At 45.8% G+C, this 25853-nt stretch overlaps 1 protein-coding gene across 1 annotated transcript in view; it reads left to right on the top strand.

The window, feature by feature from the left end:
• Positions 1-25853, top strand: part of LOC142301686 (dual oxidase 1-like) — a 92531-nt gene that overhangs the window by 12072 nt on the left and 54606 nt on the right. Inside the window, exons 6-9 of the mRNA XM_075342709.1 lie at positions 14698-14864; positions 17040-17100; positions 19463-19559; positions 24932-25022. Of these exons, the coding sequence (XP_075198824.1) occupies positions 14698-14864; positions 17040-17100; positions 19463-19559; positions 24932-25022 (416 nt within the window). The remainder of the gene's footprint in view (positions 1-14697; positions 14865-17039; positions 17101-19462; positions 19560-24931; positions 25023-25853) is intronic.

Below are 25853 nucleotides of genomic sequence, written 5' to 3'. Positions count from 1 at the left end.
TAACAAAGGTAGATGATGCACAAAAAAAGAACATGCTTGAATGGATCTTAACTGCTCCAATAAGTGCCCTCTCCTCCACCTCAACTTCAACATCCAAAAAACAATAGTCCTCTGAGTTGTCATCCCAATCACACTTGCTTTCTCCCAGCTCTCAAGTCTCCACCCGCCCTGCACAGTATGGTATAACAGAGATGGCTGAGTCTGCAGAGCTGTTCAGTCATACTATAGCCTGGGAATCAGAGGTCTGCCCCGAAGCTACAGTGAGTACAGACCAGTAAATGGTCTGCAGTGATGCCCAGAAGCTTTGTGACTCAGATTCTGGCCCTGATGACCAAGTTTCTGAGCATAATGTACACCCTCATTCCTAAACTGTAACACCTTTTGGTGGAGACAATGAGGAACATACTGATGACGATGAAATGCAGATACCTGATTGGGATGATGACTTATCTATTCAGTCAGGGCAGGACGAGGAAGGTCTGAGGGCGAGGGGAGTGCAAACACAACGCTTGATGATGAAGTTCTAGATCCCACTTACTGTCAACCCACAGTCAGGCACTCGAGGAGGTCACCAGAGGCAGTGGAGGAGGATGCAACTGACGACGAAGTTACCTTGCACCTTCCTGGACAGAGTCGGAGTACTAGTAGCACGTCTAAAACTGCATCTTCAACCACAACTCTGCCTCTGAGCACAAGTTGGGGTGGCTCTGCAGGTCACATGGCCTCTAAGCCTTGCCTAGCTTGGTCCTTTTTTGACCTTGCAAAGGATCTCCCAAATTGTGTGATCTGTAAAATTTGTCGGCAATCTATAAGTAGAGACCAAAAACTCACCAGTTTGACAACTTCTTCCATGAATCGTCACATGAATAACAAGCATAAGTCCCAGTGGGAAGCTCGCCATGCTGCAATGCAGCCTAGCGTAGCGGGCCAAACACCATCTGCCCCTTCAAGTTCCTCTGCGCGCTATTCATCTTTTATGACAGTGGGGACAGCTGTCACTACTGGTTTTCCACGCAGACCTTCCACCACTTTAACCGCAACAGGCAGTTTGCTTGGTAGGTCGATAGTTAGTTTGGAAGGGGAAACAAGTGCTGGTGTACAGCTCTCTCAGACATCGAGCGCACCAACTTTGGATGAAGGCAACATCATGTCTCCGCCTGCACTTTCGTCACAGACCTGCATTTTTCCAGGGACAACCTACTCCCCACCATCTCCACACAGCAGCCAGATCTCTGTCCCTCAGATGTGGACAAATAAAAGGCCATTTAATCCGAGCCATGACAAAGCTAAGAGGTTGACTTTATCCCTCTGTAAGCTCTTGGCTACCGAAATGCTGCTTTTCCGCCTGGTGGACACAGAGGTGGACACAACATCACCGCTTCCTTGAGAAACTCTGTGTGTGACCGGGTGCATTTCACCACTGATACTTGGACCAGTAAGCATGGACAGGGGCGTTACATGTCGCTGACTGGGCACTGGGTAACTATGGTGAGAGATGGAGAAGGGTCTGCTGAACAAGTCTTTCTGTCCCCACGACTTGTGTGTCAATCCTCTTTATGTAGAAGTTCCTCCACTGCTTCTGCCTCCTCAACCTCGTCTGGGTCCTCCACCTCCGCCCCAAGCCTGCCTGGTCAGGCCACCCACATTGTAACTGCGCACAAGGAATCCCGCACACCTCCTTACAATGCTGGCAGCAGAGCTCAACGGCATCAGGCAGTCTTTACCTTGAAATGTCTTCGAAATAAAAGTCACACAGCGGAGGAGTTGTGGTCAGCTCTTGCGAGCGAGTTTCGTAAATGGTTGTCTCAACTCAACCTGCAGCCAGGGAAGGCCGTGTGCGACAATGCTGCAAACCTGGGTGCGGCCCTTCGCCGGGGCAAGGCGACACACCTTGTATGGCTCATGTGTTGAACCTTGTTGTCCAGCAATTTTTAACCCACTATCCCGGCCTAGATGGGCTTCTGCACAGGGCACGGTCACTCTCTGCTCACTTCCGCTGTTCAACCACCGCAGCTGTCTGACTTGCATCGCTCCAGAAGTCTTTCGGCCTGCCGGTTCATCTGAAATGCAATGTATCGACACGCTGGAATTCGACTCTCCACATGTTACAGCGAGTGTGGCAGCACCGCTGAGCCCTGGTGCAATACGTTATGACATATAGCCTGGGCCGACGAGATGCAGAGGTGGGGCAGATCACGCTGCTGGAGTGGTCTCAGATCAAGGACCTCCACCCTTCTGCACAGTTTCGACATGGCGACGAATATGTTTAGCGCTGACAATGCCATTATCACCATGAGAATTCCAGTCATTTACATGCTGGAGCACACGCTAAACACTATTCGGAGTCAGGGGGTGGGACAAGAGGAAGGGGAGGAAATACAGGAGGAGTCATATGCGCAAGGGATACCAACATCTACAAGGTCCAGACGTTCAGCATCACCAAAGCGGCAGGCATAGGACGGTGGGGGAGAGGGATTAACAAGGGAGCATGGTAGCAGCCAAAATGTTGAGGAAGGTGCAGGAGACCATGAAGAAATGGAGGACAAAATCTCGATGGACATGGAAGACTCAGCAAATGAGGGAGACCTTGGTCAAATTTCGGTTGAATGAGGTTGGGGAGAGATGTCAGCGGAAGAAAGCACGGTTATCACCTCTACGCCACAAACACAGCGAGAACTTGGTCCTCATGGATGCGCAAGACACATGAGCGCCTTCTTGCTGCACTACCTCCAACATGACCCTCGGATTGTCAAAATTAGAAGTGATGATGACTACTGGGTTGCGACACTATTAGATCCCCGGTACAAGTCCAAATTTGTTGAAATAATTCCAGCCATAGAAAGGGATGCACGTATGCAGGAGTATCAGCAGAAGCTGTTACTCGATCTTAGCTTGGCTTTTCCACCAAACACCAGTGGTGCACAGAGTGAATCTCCCAGTTGTCACTTGCCAAGCATGGGACTGTCTCATCATTATCAGTCAAACCGTACCAGCAACACCGTATCTGATGCTGGTACCAGCAATTTTATGGAATCGTTTCATAACTTTTTTTAGACCATCCAGTGCAAGGCCACAAGAGACAAGAAGTCTGACACATAGTCAACAGCTGGAGAGGATGATACAGGAGTATCGCCAAATGAACATCAATGCCATGACTTTGCAACTGGAGCCTTACTCATTTTGGGCTTCAAATCTTGAAAAATGTCCTGAGCTCGCCACTTACGCCTTGGAGATCTTGTCGTGTCCCGCAGCCAGCGTTGTCTCTGAACGTGTCTTCAGTGCTGCTGGGTGTGTGCTGACAGATAAGCGCACGCGTCTGTCCAGTAATAATGTGGACAGACTAACGTTCATCAAGATGAACAAGTCATGGATCCGCAAGGACTTTACTACCCCTGTGTCATACTGGGGAGAGTAAAGGCTGGCGTATTTTTAAATGTGCTTAATGCAAATCAACCTGTCCAGTTTGCAATTATGGCCCAAGTGATGCCACTGAAGTGGTGTGTGTGGCCCACTTTTTGGAAAAAAGGGAGACTCCGCTTGGAGTCCCCGTGCTGTGTTTTTAAAAATGATCCAAGATGAACAAATCATGGATCAGCAAAGACTTTGCTGCCTACACCGGTGTCATCCCGGAGACAGTTCAGGCTGGTGTATTTTAGAATGTGCTTGATGCAAATGTACCTGAGAAGTGTACAACTGGGGCACAAGTGCTGCCACTGAAGGGGTGTCTGTGGGGCCCAATTTTTGGAAAAAAGGGAGACTTCCCTTGGAGTCCCCTTGCTGTGTTTTACATGATTTTAGAAGGGCATACCATGTCTTGTATCTGTGTCTCGTCCTCTTTTTCCTCGTCCAGCTGTTTTGTTTTCGCATGAGTATTTGTCCTTGTCATTTTCCCATGTGTTTGTGTTGTCTTGTGAGTTGTTTGTTTGTTCTATGTGTTTTTATGTCTTTGTGATTGCCTCCCATTGTTTTTTATGGGGTTCGAGAGGTTAGTCAAACGGCTCGCCGAACCGAACTCGAACGCGGGCTTCGTTTGGCGAACCGAACCGAACTCGAGCCTCTAGAGGTTGGCTCATCTCTAAAGCCTGCTTTCCACGCTGCAATGTATCTTACAATGTGTCGGCGGGGTCACGTCTTAAGTAGAGTTGAGCGCGGTTCGAGGTTCTCCAGTTCGCGGCTCGAGTGATTTTGGGGGCTGTTCTAGATCGAACAAGAACTCGAGCTTTTTGCTAAAGCTCGATAGTTCTAGATACGTTCGAGAACGGTTCTAGCAGCAAAAAGACAAGCTAACTACTAGCTGGCTTTCCGCTGTAATAGTGTAAGTCACTCTGTGACTCACACTATTATGAAATTTCAGTGTATAGTGTGCGGGAACAGCGCATTCAGATCACTGCTGTTTGGATAATGGCGATCGCCATTTTTTTTTTTCTTTTCCTTGTCTTCCTTCCCTAAGCGCGCGCGTGTAGTGGGGCGGGCCAGCATGTCAGCAAATCCCAGACACACACACAGCTAAGTTGACTTTTAGCCAGAGAAGCAACGGCATGTGTGATAGGATGTCCATGTCACATGTCCCTGCATTATAAAAACAGACATTTTCCTCCAGCAAGCCATTATCTGCCTTCTGCGTCTTGGTGTCAGTCACCGCTGGCATAGCTCCTGTCTCTGATACTGCTGTGTACACTCTATACACAGCGCTATACAGAATAGGGATAGAAGTTTCTTTCAGCCCTTGTAAGGGCTAATACCGGCAGGGTCAGAGCCATAGGTGACAGTCAGGGCCGTGAAAACAGATTTTAACAGCTACACAAGATGACAGCGTCTGTATAGCTAAGGTCAGGAATTTCCTCGCTGCATTTCCCCATTAGGAGGGATAGAAAGGGAGGCTTCCTTTCCTCTACCCAGACCCACAACCCTGCCACTGTACCCTCCTGCTCTTTGCACACTCAAACTCATTGTTACTAAGCCATTATACTAGCAAACACTGAGGAAACTTAGTGGCATCCTAAACGTGGCTGTTAGACTTCTGTATTGTCCCACTAGTGCAAAGATATTTGCAGCACATCTGCCTGCATTGCACACTCAAACTCATTTGATACTAAGCCATTATACTAGCAAACACTGAGGAAACTTAGTGGCATCCTAAAAGTGGCTGTTGGACTTCTGTATTGTCCCACTAGTGCAAAGATATTTGCAGCACGTCTGCCTGCATTGCACACTCAAACTCATTGTTACTAAGCCATTATACTAGCAAACACTGAGGAAACTTAGTGGCATCCTAAACGTGGCTGTTGGACTTCTGTATTGTCCCACTAGTGCAAAGATATTTGCAGCACGTCTGCCTGCATTGCACACTCAAACTCATTTGTTACTAAGCCATTATACTAGTAAACACTGAGGAAACTTAGTGGCATCCTAAAAGTGGCTGTTGGACTTCCATTAGTGTCCCACTGGTGCCAAGCTATTTCTAGCACCTCTGCATGACACCCTCCTGCTCTGTTTTTAATAAGCTATAATGATAGCAAAAAATGCTGCCATTTAGTGGCATACAAGAAGTGGCTGTTGTACTCCAATAGTGCCCCACTGGTGCCAAGCTATTTCTAGCACCTCTGCATGACACCCTCCTGCTCTGTTTTTAATAAGCTATAATGATAGCAAAAAATGCTGCCATTTAGTGGCATACAAGAAGTGGCTGTTGTACTCCATTAGTGCCCTACTGGTGCAAATCTATGTGCAGCACCTCTGCATGACACCCTCCTGCTCTGTTTTTAATAAGCTATAATGATAGCAAAAAATGCTGCCATTTAGTGGCATACAAGAAGTGGCTGTTGTACTCCATTAGTGCCCCACTGGTGCAAATCTATGTGCAGCACCTCTGCATGACACCCTCCTGCTGTTTTTAATAAGCTATAATGATAGCAAAAAATGCTGCCATTTAGTGGCATACAAGAAGTGGCTGTTTACTCCATTAGTGCCCCACTGGTGCAAATCTATGTGCAGCACCTCTGCATGACACCCTCCTGCTCTGTTTTTAATAAGCTATAATGATAGAAAAAAATGCTGCCATTTAGTGGCATACAAGAAGTGGCTGTTTTACTCCATTAGTGCCCCACTGGTGCAAATCTATGTGCAGCACCTCTGCATGACACCCTCCTGCTCTGTTTTTAATAAGCTATAATGATAGAAAAAAATGCTGCCATTTAGTGGCATACAAGAAGTGGCTGTTGGACTTCCATTAGTGTCTCACTGGTGCAAAGCTATTTGCAGCACCACTGCATTACACCCTCATGCACATTTTGCTACACTAATTTTATAGCAAACTCAGGGAATTCCTTGCTGCATTTGATCATTAGGAGGGATAGAAAGTGAGGCTTCTTTTACTGTCCTGGTACCCACAGAACACGGCCCCTGTACCCATCTGTCCACTTTTGCCACGCTATTTAATTTGCCCAAAGAGCTGACTCCTTTTCTGCCATCCTAAAATTGTCTGGAATACTAAGTTAGTGTTCCTTTGCTGCCAAGCAAGGTACAACACATGTTCTACACTCCTTTCCATTTCTGGAATGCAATTATTAACTGCAGGTAGTCCAGGCAATCTGTGACGAAGGTGCAGGTGTGAATATAATGTAGCCTGCATCCAATGTTGGTTTTCTCGATGTCTGACAGCTCAACAATACCATCTGTTTCCACTTCCAAAACAAGTGATGACCTGCCAATCACACTCCCTGTTGCGTGTAAAGGGGTGGAAGTTCAGTGTGAAAAACTATGTGAGACTGCTGTCCCCACAGTCACAGAGGATGAAGAGCACGCAGATGCACTTGATGGGGCAGGCGGTGGTTGCACAGGCGCGCTAGGCTGCATTGTAGCACAGTGAAATTCACATTGCGACTTATGCTTCATTTTAAGTCGTGTACAGGGTGGGCTCCCCAGTATGCAGCAAAACCAGGCAACAGGAAAAGGACTCTAGGCAGTTGGGTTGATAAATGATTGTTTAACTTTACCAAAACAAACAATAATAACCATGCATACAATTTAAATAATTGAACAATCTATTCTGTTGCCTACTACCTGCTAATCCCTCTGTGTAGCAGTAATTGTGTGTTTGTGAATGTGTGTGTGTGTGTGTGTGTGTGTGTGTGCGAACACGACTTACCAGTGTCGCATCACAAGAGCTTCCAAGTTATCTACCTAAACATAGACAAAACACATTACCCCCCCTGAATACCCTTGTTAGCTGAAGCCTCACAGATAAGGCAGATGATAGCAGTGTGAATGCAAACCACACAGCTCTGCAACACAGTCATGGAAATCTTGAAAAGCAACAGTCAATGCAAACATGTGTCGCTGTCCCTCTATGATTTAAACTGTACGTGACAATTTGACAGTGCAGAGGCAGCAAGTCTTATTGTCTATATAGTCGGCCTACCCAGAACAGATATGTGTTTTGCTAATAAAACAAAGTGTTGCGTGCCCGCATTATTGTCTGGGCACAGCCTACCGTACCCGGGTACTGTGATGTCCAGTTGCCAGAAATACAGACTTTACGCTCCTCTCACGGTAAGCAGTATAGACAGCACCGTAAGAATGTTGGTTTGTGGCACAGGATGCTGCTCACTGGCGTTACGGTACTCCTCACCAAACTCCAAAATGACTCCCCTCACAATTGAACGAAGTGTTTCCGCGGTGGCTCCTTGCTGTAACACACACCTTTAGCTTTTCCTTCTGTTCATAGACAGCATCTCCAAGTCCACACCCGAAGAGCAATTTCTCCTCCACGTCTAAGTGTGGAGAGGCAGCTAGTGCGCATGCGTGTGCCGATTTACCCCAGCCGCAGCCTAACTACAGTGTTTCGCCTAGTGAGTATGCTCAGCCTGACTGTGCCATTCCTGAGGCTAAGTCTTCATTTCGGGATACAGCGCATGCTCCCACACTTATTGCGAAAAGCCTCTTTGCACAGGTACTTGCACTCCGTGCCGGGTCTAAGTCCTGTGTTGTGCCTAGACACCATGCTAAAGCTGATAGTCTTTTTTCAGAGACTGTATTTCATGCTACTGAGCATGCTCAGGCACTTACTGCATCAGAGACTAGGTCCGGTAATGAACTCTTTGGCCCTGCCCCTGATGTGGGGGGCCCATATAGACCACAGGGCATCAGGTGTCCTGACGATGTGGCCAGGCCACTCCCAAATGGCTTGCAGAGGCCCACCCCTATGACTTGTCACCTCATTATTGATGGTCAGACGATGACTGGTGAGGTGTTTGTGTCGTGGCAGCCATGAGGTCATTATTGAAGTGGTGGTTCCGAATAGGATGCTAGTTATGAATGACACTGATGACATGTCACTCTGCTTTTGTCTCCAGGAGGTGCATTGTGGTCCACCCTGGTTTGGGGCGGACCCAGGTTATAAAACGGGCTGGAGCAAACAAGGAGGTGCACAGTCTTCTATTATGCTCCGAAAGAGCACACCTCCGTGTGTTGAACCCATTGCGGCTTTAGGCCAGAGGTAGGCAGGGATACGGCGTCGATGCAGGCCGCCACCACAGTTGGTAACGCAGAACGGTTAAGACCAGCTCCTGTCCTACCATTCCTGCTTGTGCAGCCCAGTAGCATTAACAGGCCTGCTGCTGCTGATGCGCCTGCTGTCCACAGGTGTAGCCCCAATGTACACTCGTTCAGCGTACTCAATGGCCCCTGTGATGTTAACAGGGAGTTCCTGGGCTGGGTGGGCGTGTGGACCCTGTGACGCTAACAGGGCTCCCAGTCTCCAGATCCGAGTGGCGTCTAACTCGGTTCAGGCTACTATTAGTTTCATAGCAACACAGCTCTGTATCCTCCACCTAACCTTCCAGTTGCCAACCTCTCCTTTTCCATCTGGGAGCACGGTGGACACTGACTACTGATGGGGATATATACATTTCTCTTTCTTTTCTTATTAATTTTCGTTATATAGCGGTAACATAGTATATACCACCTTATCCAAATCTGCCAGTCCCACCGTAACAGATGGTGTTTCTTCAGCAAATGTTACTTTTGCTTAACCACCAAACCCACGGACAAAAACTTTTTTCCCCTTTCCAACACACCTGTTCCCCTTTCCACCAGCATCTGTCCTTTTTCAACTCATTTTGTATATGACCAAAAGTGCAACTCTGCAGGGACACCGTACTCAACGCCATCTCAGCACAGCAGCCAGCCCTCGGTCCCTCAGATGTGGACAAGTAAAAGACCATTTCCTCCTATCCATGACAAAGCGTTGAGATTCACTCTGTGCAGCACTGGTGTTTAGTGGAAAAGCAGATCTAAGATAGCGTACCACCTTCTGCAGATACTCCTGTATACGTGCGTCCATTTCTATGGCAGGAATTATTTCGCCAAATTTTGTCTTGTACCAGGGATCTAACAGTGGGGCAACCCAGTAGTTAGCATTACTTCGAATTCGTACAATCCGAGGGTCATGTTGTAGGTAGTGCAAGAAGGCGCTCATGTGTCTTGTGCATCCAGGAGGACCAAGTCCTTGGTGTGTTGGTGGCAGAGAGGTGAGAATCGTGCCTCCTTCCTCTGCCCTCTCCCCCCAACCTCGCACAACCGAAATGTGAGCAAGCTTTCACTCATCTGCTGAGTCTTCCATGCCCATCGCCAGTTCGTCCTCCATTTCATCATGGGCTCCTGCACCTTCCTCAACACTTTTTGCTGATACTATGCACCCTTGTTAATCCCTCTCCCCCACCATGATTGCCGCCTAGGTGCCTCTGACAATCTGGACCTCGTAGATCTTGTTATCTCTTCCGCATATGACTCCTCCTGTACTTTCTCCCCTTCCTCTTGTCCCAACACCTGACTCTGAATAATGCTTACAGTGTGCTCCATCATGTAGATGACCAGAATTGTCACGCTGAGAATGGCATTGCCAGTGCTAAACATCTTCGTCGACATTTGTAAACTGTGTAGAAGGGTGCATAGGTCCTTGATCTGACACCACTCCATCAGCGTGATCTGCACCACCTCTTGATCAAGTTAGGCCAGGCTATATGTCATAACGTATTGCAGCAGGGTTCGGCGGTGCTGCCACAAACGCTGCAACATGTGCAGATTCAAATTCCTGCGTGTCGGCACATCGCATTTCAGGCGTTTAACCACCAGACCTAAAGACTTCTGTAGCGACGAAAGTTGTTGAGCTGCTGTGTGCGAACGATGGAAGTGAGCACATAGCGAGCATGCCCGCTGCACAAGGCCAGGTAGGCCAGGATGGTGTTTTAAAAATTGCTGGAGAATTAGATTCAACACGTGAGCCATACAAGGCACGTGTGTCACATTGCCCTGACGATGGCCCGCAGCCAGGTTTGCATCATTGCCGCACACTGCGGTTAAGTCATCAACGGAGTACGCTCCGTCAATTTGTACTCCGGTCGCCAGGTGACAACATGTTCCTTTCATGCATAGTGCTGATGATGGGAGAGAAGTTGATGCCAGCGGCGCAGGTGGACGCAGGTTATGCTCACCCACTGGGCTGCATTACCTTGACAGATGCACTATCTCTGGCTGAATGTAGGTGGTGGGTATCTCACAAATCAAGTACCATCATTCAGCTACAACCAATGGGAAGACACCACACCCTTTTTTATGCCCATCCTGTCTGCAGACCACTGCCAGACATAGCTATGAACCTCTGGTTACTTTTACCCCCAGTTCAGTTTTATGATTTTGTGTGCTTGTTACCTGACTACTTTTCCTGCTTGCTGTTTATGTACCTTGTTGGCCGATCCGCATTTCACCTCTGCTTGTTTTCTGATTAAGTCCTGGCCGTCCCATTCTGTTCCTGTTCCTCAATTAATGTTTTGTCCCTGCCTGACTACTATTCTCTGGAACTGCAGCCTTCCACAGGTAATGATCACCTTGGGCCCTGTGTAATTCCTAATCCCTGTATAGGGGTTAAAGGGTTTCAGGGTTCTGGAGGTCCTGCTTGGTGAGTGGCTTCCCTCTAGCCTATCCTTTACAGCCCATCTGAGTGTGTGGATTAAGGAAGGTGTTACACCGTGCCCTCTGCAGAAGGCCATGTAGGCCAGGATAGTGCTTTAAAAATTGCTGGACAACCAGGTTCAACACGTGAGCCACACAAGGCATGTGTGTCACATTGTCACGGCGAAGGGTCGCACCCATGTTTGCATTATTGTCACACCCGGCCTTCCCTGGCTGCTGGTTGAGTGGAGACAACCATTGATGAAACTTGGTCTCCAGAGCTAACCGTCCACAACTTCTCAGCGGTGTGACTCACATTTCCCATACATTTCAAAGTAAACATTTGACCGCATGATGGCATTGAGCTCTGCTGCCAGCATAGTAAGGAGGTGTGTGGTATTCATTGTGCGCAGTTACAAGGAGGGGTGCCCTGACCACACAGGGTTTGGGCCGAGGTGAAGGACCCACACAAGGTTGAGGAGGCAGAAGCAGTGTATTAACTTCTACATACAGAGGAAGGATTGATACAACTCGTGGGGACAGCAAGACTTGTACAGCAGACCCTGCTCCATCTCTCCCCATAGTTACCCATTGCACTGTCAGCGACATGTAACGCCCCTGTCCATGCTTACTGGGCCAAGTATCTGTGGTGAAATGCACCCTGTCACACAGTTTCTGAAAGAAGCGGTGATGTTTGGTGCGACATGCTGGTGTAGCGCGTGCACGCCTTTGTTGGAGAAGGAGTGGCGCCTGGGCATCGGCTCTTGGGGCACTGCGATGGGCATAAGGTCTCGAAAATCCTCGGTTAAAAAGGTTGGAAAGGAAGCATTTTGGTAGCCAACAGTTTGCAGATGCTGAAAGTCAAGCTCTAAGCCATGTCATGCCCTTCTAAAAGCATTTAAAACACAGCGAGGGGACTCCAACCACAGTCTCCCTCGTTTCCACTAATTGGGTCACACACACCCCACTTGACTGGCATCAGTTGACCCCATTTTCAAGATGAAAAAGATGCTTTGCATGAAGCACTCTCAAAAATACGCGTGCCTTTCACCTCCCCTGGCTGAGCCAGGGGAAGAAAAGTCCTCTGAGAGCCATGACTTGTTCATCTTGGTTCTTTTACAAACACAGCGAGGGGACTCCAACCACAGTCTCCCTCGTTTCCACTAATTGGGCCACACACACCCCACTTGACTGGCATCAGTTGACCCCATTTTCAAGATGAAAAAGATGCTTTGCATGAAGCACTCTCAAAAATACGCATGCCTTTCACCTCCCCTGGATGACCCAGGGGAAGAAAAGTCCTCTGAGAGCCATGATTTGTTCATCTTGGTTCTTTTACAAACACAGCGAGGGGACTCCAACCACAGTCTCCCTCGTTTCCACTAATTGGGCCACACACACCCCACTTGACTGGCATCAGTTGACCCCCCTTTTCAAAATGAAAAAGATGCTTTGCATGAAGCACTCTCAAAAATACGCATGCCTTTCACCTCCCCTGGATGACCAAGGGGAAGAAAAGTCCTCTGAGAGCCATGACTTGTTCATCTTGGTTCTTTTACAAACACAGCGAGGGGACTCCAACCACAGTCTCCCTCGTTTCCACTAGTTGGGCCACACACACCCCACTTGACTGGCATCAGTTGACCCCATTTTCAAGATTAAAAAGATGCTTTGCATGAAGCACTCTCAAAAATACACGTGCCTTTCACCTCCCCTGAATGACCCAGGGGAAGAAAAGTCCTCTGAGAGCCATGACTTGTTCATCTTGGTTCTTTTTTCAAAAGCGAGGGGACTCCAACCACAGTCTCCCACGTTTCCACTAATTGGGCCACACACACCCCACTTGACTGGCATCAGTTGACCCCCATTTTCAAGATGAAAAAGATGCTTTGCATGAAGCACTCTCAAAAATACGCGTGCCTTTCGCCTCCCCTGGCTGAGCCAGGGGAAGAAAAGTCCTCTGAGAGCCATGACTTGTTCATCTTGGTGAACGTTAGTCTGTCCACATTGTCAGTGGACAGATGCGTGTGCTTAGCTGTCAGCACACCCCCAGCAGCACTGAGGACACGTTCCGAGAAAACGCTGGCTGCGGGACACAACCAGATCCCCAAGGCGTACGTGGTGAGCTCAGGCAATTTATCCAGATTGGAAGCCTAAAATGAACAGGGCTCAAGTTGCACAGTAATGGCATTGACGTTCCCTTGCATATACTCATATCTGTGTCTCCTCCTCTTTTTCCTTGTCCAGCTCCTTTGTTTTCGCATGAGTATATGTCCTTGTCACTTTCCCATGTGTTTGTGTTGTGTCGTGAGTTGTTTGTCACCTTTTGGACACCTTTGAGGGTGTTTTCTAGGTGTTTTTATGTGTTTGTGATTGCCTGCCATTTTTTCCTATGCGGTTCGAGTTCGGTTCGTCGAACGTTCGCCGAACTGAACTCGAACGAGACCTCCGGTCGACGAACCGAACTCGAGCCAAACCGCGGCTGGTTCGCTCATCTCTAGTCGTAAGTGACGCATATCCGGCATTGAAAGTACATTGCAGTGTGTGACAGGTACGTGCAATTGCAATTGAACGTTAAAATGTTTATCGCATACACATCGTACCTGTCTCTAGAATTGCACATTAGATTGTTCATCGTACCCGGGGTAGCACACATTGTAGTGTGTGACACCCCGGGAACGATGAACATTTCTTACCAGCGTCCTGCGGCTCCCGGCCCACAATACGGAAGGAAGGAGGTGGGCGGGATGTTTACGTCTCGCTTAGCTCCGCCCCACAGCCGGCTGCCATGTGACGTCGATGTGACGCCGAATGTCCCTCCCACTCCAGGAAGTGGACGTTCGCGGCCCACATCGAGGTCGTATGGAAGGTAAGTACGTGTGACGGGGGTAACTCGTATGTGCGGCATGGTCAACAAATTGAACATGCCACACATACGATGGGGGCATTGCAAATCGCATACGAAATCGTATGCGAAATTGCAACGTGTAAAGCGGGCTTTATGTTCACACATTGCATTTTTGCTGCAATTTTTTTCATGTATTTTTATGCAAATTAAAATCTGTTTACAGTACCAGCAAAAGCTATGAGATTTTAGAAATCTCATTCAAAAGATTGTTTTTATTAAAAACTGCGGCATGTTAATTCTTTCAGCAATTTTGCAATGTTTTGAGAATATTTTTCCCCACAAAAAGTAAAAAAATGCAACTATGCATTTTTCCTGTGTTCTTATTGCATTCTTGGTGAATGAAATTAACTATTAAGCATCTACTGTAGACAAGTGACTCATATAAAATGTACCATAAGCAAAGAAAAAACAACTACAACAAAAAACAACAAAATCACAACAAAAAAGCAGCAAAAACACAACAAAAAATCAGCAAAAATACATCAAAACCTGCTTTTTGTTTGCAACTTCTTTACTGCCAAAAGAGCAGGTTTTGCCTTTAAGAAAAAAAGGAATGTGTGAACAAAGCCTCACTTTATTTGCCATCTAAATGCTCGGTTATGCAGGTGAAACAGTAATTTCCTTGCAAAATTACTGATTGCTTAAAGATCAGCTAAGGACAGCAGTGGCTTAAGACTCTAGCGTTTTTCGTCCCCAATATGATCGATGCATATGAACGTAGCTTCGCGTATCTTTGGTTGTTCAAATGTAGCATTTCTTGAACAATCTTATAAATATTGTAAAAAGAAATAACTTCTTTGCTGGAAATTCATCTGATTTTGTTTGGGTCTGTACAATAGGTTTCGGTAATGCTATGGGAAATGAAAGTCCATTTATGCAGGCACAGAGCCTTGTTTGGTTTCGATACCACAATCATAAAGCACAAAAACTATCGGAAGAGCACCAAGATTGGTCTGATGAGGTTTTGTTTCAGAATACAAGGAAATGGGTAATTGCTGTTTATCAGGTAAGGTTTATTTATTAACTCTTCATTACATATTCCCCAGTGTTGTACATACAATGCAAATCAATCATTGGTTCGTATATTTTTTTTCTTGCATATGTTAGCACAAATTGAATAATTGATGTAAAATAACAAGGATCATATAACAAAACTGTCAATTTAGTCAGTGCAAGCTAAGACTGGATAGTCTTAAGGCCCCGTTACACGCAGCAATATCGCTTGCGAGTGTACCCGCCCCCGTCATTTGTGCATCACGGGCACGCTGCCCGTGGTGCACAATATCGTTGGGAGCCATCACACGGACTTACCTGCCTAGCAACGTTACTGTGGCCGGCGAAACACCTTCTTTCTAAGAGGGCGGTTCGTGCGGCGTCACAGCGGCGTCACCAAGCGGCCGCCCAATAGAAGCGGAGGGGTGGAGATGAGCGGCCATAACATTCCGTCCACCTCCTTCCTTCCGCATTGCCGGTGGTCGCAGGTTAGCTTTGGTTGTTGTTCCCGGGGTGTCACACGTAGCGATGTGTGCTGCCTCGGGAATGACGAACAACCTGCGTCCTCAACAATCAACCATTTTTTGAAAAGGAATGACGTATCAACGATGGACAATAAGGTGAGTATTTTCCATCGTTAACGGTCGCTCGTTGGTGTCACACGCAACGACAACGCTAACGAGGCTGGATGTGCATCACAGAATCCGTGACCCCGGCGATATATCATTAGATACGTCGTTGCGTGTAACGGGGCCTTTACACTTTGTTCAGTTTATCATAGAGTTTCATGCCTTTTGTAAATTTAGTACATTCCTAGTGCTCTTTCACACGTCTGTGCTGTTAGGTCCAATGACTGATCACAATGCTCGGACTGTCCATGCATCTCCCTTCATAGAAATGTATACACTTGTCACATTCGGCTCGGGAGATGCGTGGCCAGTCCGAGCATTGTGATTCGTCATTGGACCGAATAGCATGGACGTATCAAAAAGACCTTAGATCACATATGTCAAACTCTGGCCCGTAGGCCAAATCTTGCCCACAGGCTGATTTTATTTTTCCAGGGATGCTATTCTCTATGGAGGACAATGGGGGGCCCATTATTCTGTATGAAGACCTATGTGGGGTCCATTATTCTGTATGGAGGACTATGTGGAGCACATTATTCTGTATAGAAGGCTATGTGGAGCACATTATTCTGTATAGAGGGCTATGTGGGGCCCATTATTCTGTATAGAGGACTATGTGGGGCACATTATTCTGTATGGAGGGCTATGTGGGGCCCATTATTCTGTTTGGTGGGCTACGTGGGGCACATTATTCTGTATGGAGGCATATGTGGGGCACATTATTCTGTATGGGGGACTATTTGAGGACCATTAATCTGTACGGAGAACTATGTGGGGGACATCATTCTGTATGGAGTGCTATGTGGTGCACATTATTCAGTACAGAGGACTATGTGGAACCCATTATTCTGTATGAGGGGTTTGTGGGCCTATTATTTTATATTGAGGATTAAGTGGGGACTGTAATTCTGTATGCAGGATTATGTATGGGCCTATTATTCTGTTTGGAGGACTATGTTGGGCCCATAATTCTGTATGGAGGATTATGTGGAGCCCAATATTCTGAATGGAGGGCTATGTGCGGTCCATAATTCTTTATAAAGGACTATTTGGGGCACATTATTCTGTTTGAAGGACTATGTGGGGCACTTTATTTTGTTTAGATGACTATGTGGGGCCCATTATTCAGTTTGTAGGACTATGTGGGGCCCATTAATCTGTATGGAGGACTATGTGGGTCACGCAATTAAGTTGGCCCGCTACTTTGTCCAAGTTTTTAATTTTAGCCCTATGTGTATTTGAGTTTGACATCCCTGGCTTAGACTGTTTTATCTGCTTACATCACATAATAGCTGGCTTACTTGGCTACTATTTTTGAGGTTTATTATGTTCAGCTTATAAATTGTTTTTAAAAGTTAAATAAAGGCAAGTCATGCTCACTTTTAAGCAGAAAAAGCAGAATGAACATATTTCTACATTGAAAGTGGAAAAAACATTATACACCAAAATTTTTGCGCATTTTAATATTAGAATCTGGTGTAAATACCAAATTATGTGGCTCATATATAAATTTGGGTGTATGTTAACTACCTCACTTTGATGTGATGTTTTGTTTATAGAATATCGTGTTTTATGAATGGCTACCTACATTTTTGTCAAAGAATGTGACAGGCTACAATGGTACGTAATAGTTTTTAATCGAAAAAAAATTAATTCTGAATAATATGAAAATATTTGTTAAAAGCCAAATGCCTAGCACACAGAGAAGACCTTTAGCCTGAATATAGTGACCTAAAAAGCAATTATAGACTTTTTATAGAGTGTGAAACTCTAAAATAAAAAAAGTCGACGTCAAACAAAGTCAGTGTAAATATGTTAAATGAGCGCTGCCAACTTCCTTTACAACATAAAGACTAGGCAATGTTGCTCTTTTTGAGGTCATCGAGCATTGAAATGAAGATAACTATTTTTTCTTTAGTTTTTATACAGTGTGTCCACCCATATCCTGTACACCGCCATTAACTTGAGCAGCAGCTATAGGAATAGAAGTAGGGTCTAGGTTATAGCAAAGAAGCCATGAAAATGAAACCACCTATAGCGCCACCTGGTGGAAAACAACGGAGTTAGCATTTTTATCTCGAACACGGAACGAGATAGAGAAAAAAGTGAATTACAAAGTTGTAGTGCATCATCAATTCAATACGAATCGACACCTTGCATACAGAAATGCTATGATTAGAACTTGTAAAACTCACAAGGCTGCGGACGTGAAGCGATACCTCATGGAGAACTTCCTACAAGTTATTGGGTATGGTGGCTGCGTGGAGTGGCCTCCACGCTCACCTGACCTGACTCCATTGGACTTCTTTCTGTGAGGTCACATCAAACAGCAGGTGTATGCGACCCCTCCACCAACACTGCAGGATCTACGACGACGTATTACAGATGCTTGTGCAAACGTGTCCCCTACCATATTGCACAACATGCAGCAAGATACAGTATGCTGTCCAGAGTCCAGATGTGCATTGCAGCTGACGGTGGCCACTTTGAGCATCAAAGTTAAATGAGCGCCATATGCATGTCCAGCATTCAATGTCTTGGGGGGGTCATGGTTTTCATATCATAGCATTTCTGTATGCAAGGTGTCAGTTCATATTGAATTGATGATGCCCTACAACTTTGTAATTCACTTTTTTTCTCTACCTCGTTCCATTTTCGAGATAAAAATGCTAACTGCGTTGTTTTCCACCAGGTGGTGTCATTGCGTAGCGCATGGATACTTTACTATATCTATACCTATAGCTGCCGCCATTCTCAAGTTAATGGCGGTGGACAGGATATGGGTGGACACACTGTATTAAATGCTTAATATCAAATACAAGAACATCCAAGGACTTTCAACAGGAATCATGTTCTGTCTGGTGCAATGAAATATCTCCCGTAAATGTTCTTGAATTGTTTTGTTATGCAATCTTTCAAGATATTAATTCATGGCATCCAGTAAAAACAATGCATTTTGCATGAGTGATAAATGGCCGATGGATGTACTCTGATAGATGCATCTTTTGCAGCTATCCAGAAAAAAAGTGTACTTGTTCTTTACCTGCTTAACAGTCTATGGCATGTTTGGTTAGGAGAACAAGTTTGAAGGGAACCTATCATGAAAAAATGCTATTAGCCTACAGATGTGGGGTTAATCTGCAGGTTAATAGCTTTTGAAACCTGCCGGATGCCTCTACTCCAAACGCCCTGTCGGGAGAAAATTAACTTAATCATCTCGGCAGCACTCATGTTTCAGTCATCCGAGTGATGCCGGCTTCAGTAACCCCTCTGTGTATCAAGAGTGGTGACTGTAATTGTGACCCCCGCACTGACTGACAGCTTTCTCTAATTTTGAGCTATATACTCAATTCAGTCACCGCTCTCGATATAGAGAGCTGTAACTGAACCCACACTGGGGCCATCTGGATAACTGAAACCCGAATGCTGCCAGGAGGAATAAACTTTCTTTCCTCCTGGCAGCGAGATTTGAAATGCAGGCGCCGGGCACGTTCCAAACACTATTTATTATCGTTATTCCCTATCTACAGAATAGGAGACAACTTGTTGTTCACTTTAGGTTTGACCACTAGGATCTCCAGTGATCCCAAGACATGACTTTCATACCTAAATGGAGCCGAATGTGTGTATGCTCAACTTCCAACGCTTTCAAAAGATTTAAAACTGATGGAGAATGTTCAGCATCCAGGAGTGGCAGAATACATTATAGGGAGGCTATGTTAACTTTAACATGCTCTGTGGCTGTTTCATCAATGAGTGGCTGTAGAATAGAGGACTTTAAACTGTCATGCGGAGATTGTGTTGCAGGGGCAATATGGGGCTTTAGCATGGAGGGGGACAGGAATAAGGAGGCATGGTTTCTTCACTGCTGACTTGCAAGTCAGGGCAAGGAATCAAGAGATTTTTAGTAACACCAGGAATGGTTGAAGGTTGGAATTAATACCTTTAAAGTTTTTCATTTTTATTTTTCCTAATACTTTAGGGTACAACCAACATGTGGATCCAAGCATATCACCAGAATTTTTATCATTAACAGCACAAATGATATATACCATGATGCCTTCAGGGATATACATGAGGTAATGCTTTTCATTATGGTTAGAACATTTTCCATTCGCATTCGGATCTATAGACATCATATGGACTTCAGTCTAGAAGGGCAGAGAATAGCTAAATAATGGTGTCTCCCAGTCTGACGGATCAGGCCTATCCATATATGACATGCTATGTCTCTTTTGCAGCAGATGTTATATGGGCAGCATTTAGATACTTGATTACTAGGTTTACAAAACAAATAAAATGAAACTAAACCTAAACATTTTTGTAGCAGATTTGATTCATGACATTTTGCCTGTTAGTCTTGATCCTGAGTGCACTGGAGTAAGAAGGGCCAAATTCATTAAAGGGAATCTGCCAGCAGGTTTTTTATATAATCTGAGCAGCATAATATAAGGCAAGAAATCCTGAATCCAGACATGTCACCTACTATGCTGCTAGGTTCAGTTTTGATAGAGTCCATATTTGTCTGATGTAGATGTAGCAGAGTTAAGTCTTCTGCCCTGTGTATAACCCCACCCACTACCCTGATTGGCAGCTTCCTGTGTACACTGTGTGTTGTCAACAAGCTGCCAATCAGTGGTGAGGGCACGGTTGCATAGATTATCTGGTCTGGGATGCACATGAGCTGTAGTTCGGCAGTGATAATGTAATGACCAGAGGTCCTATTAAGATCCAGTGAGTCACAGACCGAGACTGAGGCAGAAATGAACAACAGTATTTTACTGAAATGGGGATCAAATTACGGTGAAATGTAGAATATAATAAGCTCAAAATCCCCTTAAAAACATTACCATTAATAATTTTCACACACTAAGCGCTAGCCGAAAATCAATGCACCGATCTCAGAGATCCCAGTATATATAAATCACATTTGGGACCAGGAACAAATTTACCTACACGTTAAACTTATCAAACTGGAAAGACGATGTGAATTAGGTGAGGGTGGTCTGATGGAACCTCTGAGATGGCGCACTGAGTATAACTTATCACAGATAATAATACAATACACTAAATTAATGATGACTATACACTTATCACAGGGATACCCGGGTATCGCACAACCTATGGTACCATTAAACTCCAATGTAACTTTACACCGGTATGTTTCCGCGTGGGCTGCAGCAAGTCCAGAAAAATAAAAATAAAACTTTGGCGCCAAAAATAAGTACTTATTGCAAAAAAAAAAACAAAGTTTGGCAGCTATCAGCCAATGCCAGAGTCACCTGTCAAGCACTTTAATTCTGTAGCCTCAGGATGCAGTCTGGGGATCACTCCTTTCCAGGGCTTGTCAGAATCCTTCCAATGGGGATGACACCGGACGCCGTCTCTCTTGTCGCAGTCACTCACGGCCTTACTGGACATCAATCACTTGCTCTGTCAGGGAGGGAAACATCTCCTCAGCTTCTCCTCAAATGCTCTTTCAGTTGGACCCAGGTCCGCACAACTGGATCGCTTATCACACAGTGATGTGGTATTGTATTCGCAATTTCTGTTTCCCTTCACTCTCCTCAGATGCTGTCACTCGCTCTGTTCACCAACAAGTCCCTTGGTCACCAACCGGGGCTTACAACCAACTTTTTTAAGGCCCATATTGCTTCACCTACTACGTTTTTTTCAAAAACCCGTTGCCATGGACACACAAACTCCCTCCTCTCACTTCCTGGATCTCCACAACAACTTCCTGTTTATCGCTCAGACAGACAGGCAGACTCTGCAGGGTCCTAATGCTCGCCCTGTATTGTCATAGTTCACTCTCTTACAATAATCTCCTACTGATAAAACAATGATTGTATTGAAACTACATCACACAGCCTAATAAGAGACACATCTCTGGATTCAGAGTCTTGTGCCCTATGGTTTGCTACTCTCAGATTGAATAACAAATACCTGATGATAGATTCTCTTTAAGAGACATCTGCCTTTTAATAAATTAGGTTCATCCTTCAGTTGCCATGAGACAGCATCAGACATGTACTTCAATCACAAACAGGAGTACAGTTCTGTCTTACTTTACACTTCTGAGGTGAATATTATGAGAAATATTTGATGGTCTATACCCTCTCCCACCAAGATTCTCCCACGTTTCCAAAAACTAGATTTGAGATTTGAGACTAGATATTTGATGTATCTTATGCCTATCGGTCCTGAGGAAGGGAGCTGAGCCTCCCGAAACGCGTAGACCTGTGGAAAAATAAAAGTTTACATTAATCCAAGATATCAGCAGTGATCATTGGCGTGGTGTTTGAAAGCCCCGCTCTACTACCTCTCTCTGTTATCAACCGCCTGGGGTACTGCTGCCGTGATCCAGATTTATGCTGTTACAGGTGTTGTGACTGTCACAACCCTACTTGGTGAGTAGGACTGCCCTGATATCGCCCCTAGTCTACCAGGGTAAGACCCTATTGCGCTTTTTCTGCACAGGCCCCTATTTTTCTGTATGTTTCCAAAAACTGGCAGAACTAGGGTAAAAGACAGCAAAAGTGACAAACATTGAGTTGCAGAAATAATGTGCCTTTTCAAACAGATTCCTGGTGTACATTTTTTGATGACTCGACCTCTATATGTTAGTATTTCTCTTTTAGGCTTTCTTTATAAAGTGTTTCAACTGTAAGTTTTAGTCCACTATCTGTACCAGATTCCATTGATGTTACATTAAAGGAATATTACTATATGATGTTGAACTAAAAGTAATAGAAGTTTTATAGACGACAATACACAAAGGATAGTTTGCCATAAAGGACTCATCAGCATCCTTATTTTATGGCTGGGGATTTCTTAGCAAATGATTGGTTGATTTCTCCTATTGTCTATTTTAGACTATAAAAAAACTATATTAACTGGCTGCAGAAAAAAAACAAACCAATAAAGAATATTGTATATTTCTGGGCAGTAGGTCAACCATTGATCTAGTCCTTACATAACTAGTGCAACATCTATTCTTGTAACTTTAAGCACCATTCACACTTTCAGAATTTGGTCAATTGTTTACCCCAGTATTTTTAAGCCAAAACCAGGAGTGGGTATTAAATGCAGAAGAGGTGACTGTAGCACCCCTGAAGCCATCAAGAGCTACAAGGTACTGCATCCTGTCAAAGATGCAGGGCCTACCCCCAGGAACCCAGAAGACCAGTGCCGATAACACCGAAACGCATATATAATCCCTGTTTTTCCCTTCCCCAAGGACTGGTGAAAGACTAGAGTTGGACCCAATGGATGGCCACCCAGGGGTGGAGCCGATCCAGTCCACTAGATGACAACCAGGGAGGAGGGGTCAGACAGTCAGTACGTGGAAGTGGAAGGAGACGGACGTAACCTGACGGGAGTTTGTAACAGTGACCTGTCAGGCGCAGGCGTTTGGTTGACGAAGGAGTACGGTGGAGTACTCTTAAAACCATAGCACCGACGGGGTACAGAGCCCTAGGTCAGGCAAACACTCCAGGCAGACCTGATAAAATCTGCACAGTGAGAGGATCTCATTGAGCCTAAAGGGGCACCAGCAGTGACGGGAGAACCAGGGACCGGAACGGAACACCGACCCTACAGGGTTCAAATTGCCTGCCATACGGACTAAAAACTGAAAGACTACCAGGAGGGGAACCCCAGAAGCTCCAAGCCACGGGGACCCACCAGCTAGTGGCAGGTGTGGGGGAAAGAAGCCACCAGGTTACCACTCTGGCACTGGGACTAAGAAGACCAGTGGTAAGGACCAGCCTTTTTCAGGGTACCAGCCATCACAACGCTGTGAGTAAAGAAACCAGTTACACTGTAATCCCTTGTATGGCCTACCTTCTTTCCGTGCCTAACTCCAGCACCTACCCCCTGGGGCCTGGCCCTACTTGCGGAGGGCCCAACATCCAGGCAGCCATTAACATCAGCCCCAATGGTGAGAGTCTGTGCAGCGGTGGCTCCATCTACCTAGGTGCAACCTGCAAGTGGCATCACGACAAAACCTTTAGTACTATTCCCCTGTATATAACTTCTTTCAAGCAACCCCCAGGGTCACGGAACTGGGCAATGGCCACCCAATGAACTGTCCCCATAAATATACAGCCCGGGAGCGAGAACCCCATAGCCTTTGGGCAAGTCATGACTGTATGTAAAACTAGCGGCTGGTGTAGGGGCAGCGGGCTGGATTAGTGGACCCACTGGACCACAGGGGGACCGGAGCTTTAGTAGGAGGGGCTTGACTAAGCTAACTAAGCACCCACTGTGAGGTGGATGCCAGGTACCACTCTCAGGGCAGTGATCGGGTCTGTGGCAGGACAGGTGACGGACTCAGATACATGCTGGATGACTAAGGCAAGCTGGACAGGCAGGTATGGACAGGTATGATGGGCAGGTCAGGGTTAAACAGTTATGGGAAGGCAGGTCCTGGAGATGGACACAGAGATCATGGGATAGGAGCTAAGGACCTGACAACTATCTAGGTAGCAGACTGAAGACTGACTGACTAACTATAAGCATTGTGCAGGCAACTCTCTTAATGGGAGGGTGCCTTAAATACACAGTGTCTCTCAGCCTACGGCTGAGAGGCATGTTCGGGAAATGGCATACTAGCCCTTTAAGAGGAGGGCCAGTGTATGCGCGCACATCTTAGGTGCACTACTGGGAATCCTGTGCGGCATGTACAGGGCCCGGGAGGGGAAGGAAGCAGCAGTACACGTGGATGGCCGGGGGTGCAGGGGAGACGCAAGCCAGCTGGGGCGGTGAGTAAGTTGGCTTTTTTGCAGAGACGCCGGTGCTACAGCGTGTTTCTATTATAAGTTTCCTCTGATTGTTCCACTCCTGACTTTAGTTAGTTACAAATACTGATGTAAAATTCGGACCAAATAATGAATGTGTTAACCTAGCCTAAAGGTGCTTACCACTCTCAAAGCTGTAACATTCGGATTCAGATGAATTCTACCCAGTGCTTGGTAAATTACATTCCATGGCTAGAGCAATCAATCACTTAAAATCATGAACTACTTTATTTATTCATTTGCATGTTCTTAAAAATAACACATTACATTGGCACACTAGTATGGCATGTGAAATAATCTGCAACGCGTTTCGAGCCACAATAGTACTTGTTCATAACATATGCAAAATCCAAATAGATCTAGGAGTTACAATTGCAAATTATAATCAGCTGAAAATTCTCAGCCTCAGGGAAAAAAATTGGAAAGAATTGACAGAGAAACACAAGAGGTGTCACCTCGCTACAACAGAGATACAGATTGAATCTTGTGGTTTTGAGGGGATAATTAATTCTCACCCTTCTGTGTTATTTTTGGAGAACATGTGAATATGGAAATAAAGCAGTTTCTGATTTTATATCCCCAGTGCTACTTGCTTTATGTATTCATGTTGTTGATGGTCAATGTTAACTGATACATACATATCATTCTAGAGACAAAGATTGTACAATTCTTAATGTGACAAATATGGATGGTGGAATTTCCTCTGTGCTTCGCTTGTGCAACAATTACTGGAGCAGAAAGGTCAGTGTGATGAAATCTGAAAGCAAGTTTAAATGACCTGAGAAAACATAGAAGTGTTAGAAGAAACTGTGCTAGAAGGTGTATTTACATAAAAAAACTGGAAAATCATCTTGTTCACTTGCTCCATATATTAATTGGCAATCCTATGTTCTGCCATACGAGGATCTGTGCATGGCAAGTAACAATATTTAGGCTATGTGCGCACGTTGCGTATTTGCATGCAGTTACGCTGTGATCTGCACCGCAGCGTAACTGCATGCATCCCCAGCATAATCTATGAAGATTATGCAGGAGACGTGCGCATGTGGCGTATTAGAGCGCAGCGCTTCGGCTGCTGCCAGAAGCGCGCGTTCTAAGAAGTGACATGTCACTTATTCCGTGCGCTCTACATGCATCCCCCGCTCTGTCTATGGGAGGGGCTGCACTCAGAGCGCATGAAATCAGCTTTTTTTTTTTCATTACGGTCTCTTTCTGCAGCGATTTGAAGTGCACAGGACGCGCGGTGTGTCTCCATAGACTCGTGCCAGTAGCCATCTGGACTTCTGCCACCATACCTCACGGACCCTTTCAAGGCTAAAGCTCCCAACTGGACAACTACCTGGGCTCACCCTATTGAGCATCTTCTGCATTCCTAGATTTCTGTGGTCCTTAGCCAATGATCCAGATACATCTATCCAGAGGCCATCATATCCTCTTTTGGAGTCTCATAACCCCTACATCCCTAAGACATCAGACCCCCACACCCCTTGGACAACAGACCGCGCCAGGAGTACATATGACTGCTCAGAACCACCTGCCATAAATCTACATCCCTTTATGAGCCATCCCGAT

The sequence above is a fragment of the Anomaloglossus baeobatrachus genome, chromosome 4 (genome assembly GCF_048569485.1).
Source record: "Anomaloglossus baeobatrachus isolate aAnoBae1 chromosome 4, aAnoBae1.hap1, whole genome shotgun sequence".
Lineage (NCBI taxonomy): Eukaryota > Metazoa > Chordata > Amphibia > Anura > Aromobatidae > Anomaloglossus > Anomaloglossus baeobatrachus.
The sequence above is the reverse complement of the archived record's forward strand: the minus strand, read 5'-3'. Positions and strand labels throughout refer to the sequence as shown.